The sequence below is a fragment of the Mastacembelus armatus genome, unplaced genomic scaffold, assembly GCF_900324485.2.
Source record: "Mastacembelus armatus unplaced genomic scaffold, fMasArm1.2, whole genome shotgun sequence".
NCBI classification, from domain to species: Eukaryota; Metazoa; Chordata; class Actinopteri; order Synbranchiformes; family Mastacembelidae; genus Mastacembelus; species Mastacembelus armatus.
Window position 1 is genome coordinate 61,508 of NW_022872910.1, and position 6,000 is coordinate 67,507.

Here is a 6,000-nt window from a genome sequence, read left to right on the forward strand (position 1 = left end):
AGGCCTCTTCACCAGCTCTTGATAAAGAAAGTCCCCTGCTTACATCCTGCCATAAATATGTTAACACTTTATACCTCCATAGTACCTGCATTATCCACTCTTCTTTGATCACTGGACTAATTCCGTCATCCTTTAAACAAGCTGCTGTAATTTCAGTTCTCAAGAAACCCGGTGCTGACCCCAACAACCTTAAAAACTTTTGTCCAATTTCTCACTTGACATTTATCTCAAAAATTTTGGAAAAGGTATCAGCTGCAGCAGATGTTTGTGCTCATCTTGATGACAAGAATTAGTTTGAATCATTTCAGTCTGGGTTTTGTCACGAACACAGCACTGAAATGGTCTTGGTGAAGGTCACTAATGATCTGCTAATGGCTGCTTATGATGGGCTGTTAACCATTCTGGTCCTGCTTTTGTCTCTGTTTCACATTTTATTCAACTAAAAACATTTTGTTCACAGCCCTATCCTGTCACTAGTACTACTGTCACTTCCACTGCTATGCAGACGATACACGACTTTATATATCCACCAAGCCTGACTCTGCTGTTCCACCTACCTGTCTTACTAGTTGTTTATGTGAAATAAAATGATGGTTTACTTTAAACCTTCTTGAGCTTAATAGTCCCTCTCCCTGTCCCCGTCTCTTTTTGTTTAATATCTCTTGTTTCTTTAGTAGCTTTTCTTCTTGAAATCTTATAGATCTATAGGATTTTAAAATAGTTTGAATGAGTATTGTTGTGGTTCAGAGGTTCATCCTAAATCATCTCTTTATTATCCCTCTGGTGGATGTTGTGGAGTATTGTGTTGTCTTTCCTCCAAAGGTTTTTGTACATAGTTTTGGTGTTTCCTGTCACTGTTGGCTCCAGAGCACAGTAGTACAGAGCAGAGTCTGTCACTGCAGCAGAGGAGATCTGCAGATCCATCTGGGTTTTATTCTCATTCACTTTAAAATCCAGTCCAGAGACCTCCTCTTTTAGTTTCATTCCTGTTCCTGTGTGAGACAAAAGGAACTCTGGTGGTTTTCCTGGATATTGGCGATACCAGAAGAAATTTACATTATATGTAGCAGGTCTGGAGTATTGGTAGGACAGAGTGACAGTGCTGTCTTCTAAACTGAACTTTTCATTGTTGACTGGACTCAGATCTTCACATCCGACACCTGAAAGGAAACATAACTCTGTTATAACATGTTGGGAAAGTCTCAATCCAGAAATCACATTCAGGTAACACTGGAACTGAACTTCTTTATGCACAATCTCACAAACCTCTTAGAAACAATAGCAACAGTAGAGAAAGTACATAACAGTCCAATGGCAGCATGTTGAATGAAGATAATGTTTCTGGTTTGTGCCTTGAACTCTGTTGAATATGGAAGTTCCTCTCTTCTATAGTTCAGTTCCAGATTAGCTCCTCCCTGAATCTCTGTCTCCTCTTACATCTGTGTTTTCTAAGTGTCTCTGCCTCTCACAGGTTGATGTGTATCTCAATAAATAGTCAGATGTGGAAACATAAAATACAGTGAAGCTCAGAGCAAACTTGGTTTGATTCAGTTTTAATTTTGCTTCTATATTACAGACTATACCTGAATGAAAGTGAATGTGCTCAGTGACTAGATGAAGAGTCAGTGTTTCCTCATAGCAGCTTTGTATTTTCAGCAGCAAACAGCAAATGTATGAAACATGAAGTCCACTCTTTTTAACACCAGTAAACAGGGGACACTGGTGCACAGTAAACCTTTTGTACCTTGTCCACCTGCTGTGTCACCTTATCATACAGTGCTGGGATGCATTTTTCACTGAAAGACTGAAGACATGTTTTTGTGGACCTCAGTTCCAGTATTATTTGTTAAAACTGCAAGTTCTCAACAACACTGCAGGGACACGTGTCCTCGTAAATGGCTTTAGCTACAGACTTCAGTTGTGTGGAGTCAGCAGCTAATATGAGAGTAGCTGCTATCACCAGCAGTGTTCCTCGCCTCAAACTGACTACTCCCACAACTGACTGTGCTATGATCAGTCCTTCCCTTTTGATTCTACACTGTCGTAGCACGATGCAGTTCGATGTGGTCCTCGGAAACGACGCAGGTGTTGCTGCAGCTGTTTATGAAGAATCTCATTGTTATACAGAATATGAAATGGCTCCAGAATTTAACCATAGATGAGCTACTGTGTTTGACATGGTCTTTGAAAAGTTTCTACACTGATGGACAGTTTTTTTTCAGGACATGGAGAAAAGTCAGTGTCAATACAAAGAATCCAGACTGTGATGACAAACCACTGAAGTTCAACAGTGAGTGTCTCCCTCTGGTGGATGTTGTGGAGTATTGTGTTGTCTTTGCTCCAAAGGTTTTTGTACAGAGTTTTGGTGTTTCCTGTCACTGTGGGCCTGAGAGCACAGTAGTACACAGCAGAGTCAGACAGCTGAAGCTTCTGGATCTTCAGAGGAACTGATCTGGATGTGGAATTCAGTGTGGATGAAAATCTCTCCCTGTACTCGTCTGGTGTGTTGCCTTCATCCAGTTTAACTCGATTCAGGATGAACAGTGGGGCTGTTGTTTCCATCCTGTTTGTACCAGTAGAGATAATTATTTGTTGAACTGCTGTTATACAGACAGCCAAGTGTTACTGCCTCTCCTTCAGTAGCAGTCTCATCTCCTTCTGGCTGCAGCACGTTGTCTTTTTGTGCTCTGCATTCTGTAAAACACCAACAAACAGTGTCAGTGTGCTGTTAAAGAGTCATGTCAATGCTGGAATGATATCAGAGAAACAGAGTTGTGTTCATACCAAGGCACATAGCAGCCAGCAACACTGAGATGAACAGAGGCGTCATATGTGCAGTGTTGAGGAACTGGGAGCTCCAGCCAGTATGAAGAAGGCTGTGATCTCTCTGTTTAGTCTTCATCAACACTAAGTTGGTGGATTAGAAGGAGGAGCCTGATCACAGTGACAGGGCTCATTCACAGCCCTGTGTTATTCCCCTGCTGACAACTTTACTCTGAACACAGTTTGGACCAGTCTCCTTTCAGTGTCCAACTTGTCTTGTATGTGATCGTCATTGGACATTTCAGCTGACCCGTTTCCTGTTTTACAGCTGCTGCACATTCCCGTTGGTCCCTGACATATAAAGCTGCTAATTGTTGGGAACCTGCTACGACCCCTTTAATATCTTTTACCACAAATAGTACAAGCAAACTGAGAAGGAACATTTGACAAATGGGACTTTGTAAATTCTCTTCAGGATTTTTTCTCTTCAATGTAAATATCATGTTTGGTCAAATCAAAGATGGTGGATTTGTTGTTGAAGCTTCAATTGAAAATGTTGAAAGTTGATAAAAATCTTCAGCTGTGAAAGTTTGAGTCTTTTGTTGTTTTGAGTTTTTCTGTGTATTTTGATGTCTGAACATATAAACTAGTGATGTCAGTGTGTTATTAGTTAATACTTTAGTGTGAATTTGGACTGTAGTTCTCCATGTTTCCAAGGATGGTGAACAATGGAAGGAGCTCATTGTGGCCTAATGACCCACAGTGTATGAAGAGGATTAACTGAGTAAGTCACAGTCTATTTGTTTTCATGGTTTCTTGTGTCTGAAGCATCAACAGTTGGTTTGTCATTGATGTGGATTTGCTGCTGATGTGAATCCTCCCCCAGTGTTTCATTAGCAGCTGTAACCACAGGGACTCTGATCAAACAGCAATGAGCAGAATAAATCTGATATGAAGCTGTGGTTTGAATCCCACTTCCCTCCTCTTTGAAGAGTAGTCAGATATCTGTGTTCAGGTTTTTGTACAGACTCTTCTACACTTTGTATCACTGTGTTTCTAGAGCACAGTAGTAGAGAGCTGTGTCTGCCAGGGTTAGACTCTTTATGGTCAGTTCAGTTGATGTATCTGATGTTTGGGATTCATATCGATTATCAGGAATATATTGACTAGCACTCCATGATTTGCTCCTTTCATCAGTATAAACTGAGGAGCTTCCAGGTCTGAATGATGTTTGTACCAGTAAAGATAAACACCAGTTGCAGCTGTTTGATAGCGACATGTGAGTTTGACAGATTCTCCTTCTCTTCCAGTGACTTCATCTTCTACAGGAGAGATTGTGTCTCCAGCTGTTAGTCCTGGAAAAAGTAGAGAAAATGAAGCCATTAGACGAACATTGTCCATGAGGCTGAGAGGAGAAGACAGTGGAAAATGTCAGTGTACAGTGTTACTCTGTGGACACAAACTGTTGACCAGGACTTCCTGACAAAGACAAATTAATTGTGAGATTCAATGAGACGCCTGTTTGTGGTCAAACTCACCTATGAAGTGAGATAAAAAGAGAAAGAAGTAAAGCAACATGTCTTTGGAGTTGTTGAAGTCAGACAGCAGATGAACAGTGTTCTTCCACTGCAGTAGAATGAAAAAACTAAACAGTGTCTGCTGCACAGCTCTTCTCCTCAGCATCAAGCTGATTGTGCTTTGACTTCCTGCAACAAACCACTGAAGGTTAACAGTGTGTTTCTCCCTCTGGTGGATGTTGTGGAGTATTGTGTTGTCTTTGCTCCAAAGGTTTTTGTACAGAGTTTTGGTGTTTCCTGTCACTGTGGGCTTCACAGCACAGTAGTACACAGCAGAGTCTGACACTGCAGCAGAGGAGATCTGCAGATGAAACTCCTTTGTTTTCTCATCATGTCTCATAGACCTTCTCCCTGTGGTCTCTGAATATTCTGCGATTAGCAGCGGTGGAGATGAACTGGACTTCTGTTGATACCAGTATACAGAGTTCACAGAGCCTGAATAGTTGCAGGAGAGAGTCACATTGTCTCCTTCCAAAGTCGTCATTTCCTCTTTAAAAGGTGTCAGTAAATCCTCAGAGGATCCTGAGAAGAACATAACTATGTTTCATCATGAAACTTAGATTTCTTGAAGCTGAACACACTGTTAGAAAACTGTTCAGGAATGTTTCTGTATCTTCACCACTTTCTCCAGTTAGAGTTGACTTACCAGTATGAAAGGAGACCATCAGCATCCAAATGAAAAGCAGCAGCATCATTTTCACTTGGACTGAATGAACAACAGAGAGAAGACAGCAGCTCTTCAGTTCCAAAATAAAGCCTTTCATATTCAGTTGTGTAGCTCCTCCTCTTGCTGTGCTCTGTTTCCATTCAGGCTGATGGAAGCTTTAGAAATGACAGTGATGCTGCATCCTCATCATCCAAGAAGCTCAGACTGTGTATCAACAAAGGCAAAGGCAAATTTATTTGTATAGCACCTTTCATACACTACGCAATTCAAAGTGCTTTACAAGGCATATAATTACATTAAAAGCATTGAAAAGAGCATTTAAAAGTAAAGACATTTAACATAAAATGAATTTAAATCAAGTAAAGTAAATTAAAATAAAACATAAAAGCACATTAAGAAAACAAGGATGAACAATTATTCAAAGCAGCAGTAAACAACAGAGTTTTCAGTCCTGATTTGAATGAGCTGACAGTTTGAGCAGACCTCAGGTGTTCAGGAAGTTTGTTCCACAAGTGAGGAGCATAGTGACTGAATGCTGCTTCACTTTGTTTGGTTCTGGTTCTGGGAACACACAGTAGACCTGTCCCAGATGACCTGAGGGGTCTGGAAACCTCATAGGGAACTAATATATCTTGGCTATATTTTGGTCCACAACCATTAGTGCTTTATAAACTAGCAATAAGATTTTAAAATCTATCCTTTGACTAATGGGAAGCCAGTGTAGTGATCTAAGAACGGGTGTGATATGGTCCAGTTTTCTTGGTGTTTGTAAGGACTCTGGCAGCAGCATTCTGGATTAGCTGTAGCTGCCTGATTGACTTTTACTAAGACTGTGAACAAGCCATACAATAATCTAACCTACTGAAAATAAATGCGTGAACAAGTTTTTTTCTGCATCTTGTTTAGACAGAAAACCTTTATTCTAGCAATGTTTTTTCAGGTGGTAATAGGAAGAGTTAGTGATGAATTTATGGGTTGTTAAAATTCAGGTCT

The 6,000-nt window shown here is 40.5% G+C and overlaps 1 gene segment (V, D, J or C); it reads right to left on the bottom strand.

The window, feature by feature from the left end:
- Nucleotides 1–2,388: 2,388 nt before the first annotated feature.
- LOC113129640 (T cell receptor alpha variable 38-2/delta variable 8-like) lies at nucleotides 2,389–3,099 on the bottom strand (the record flags this gene model as incomplete). The annotated part of the segment is given in 2 exon segments: nucleotides 2,389–2,694; nucleotides 2,785–3,099. Coding segments are annotated over 2 exon segments (424 nt in total), but the record flags the coding sequence as incomplete, so codon positions are not given.
- Nucleotides 3,100–6,000: the final 2,901 nt, after the last annotated feature.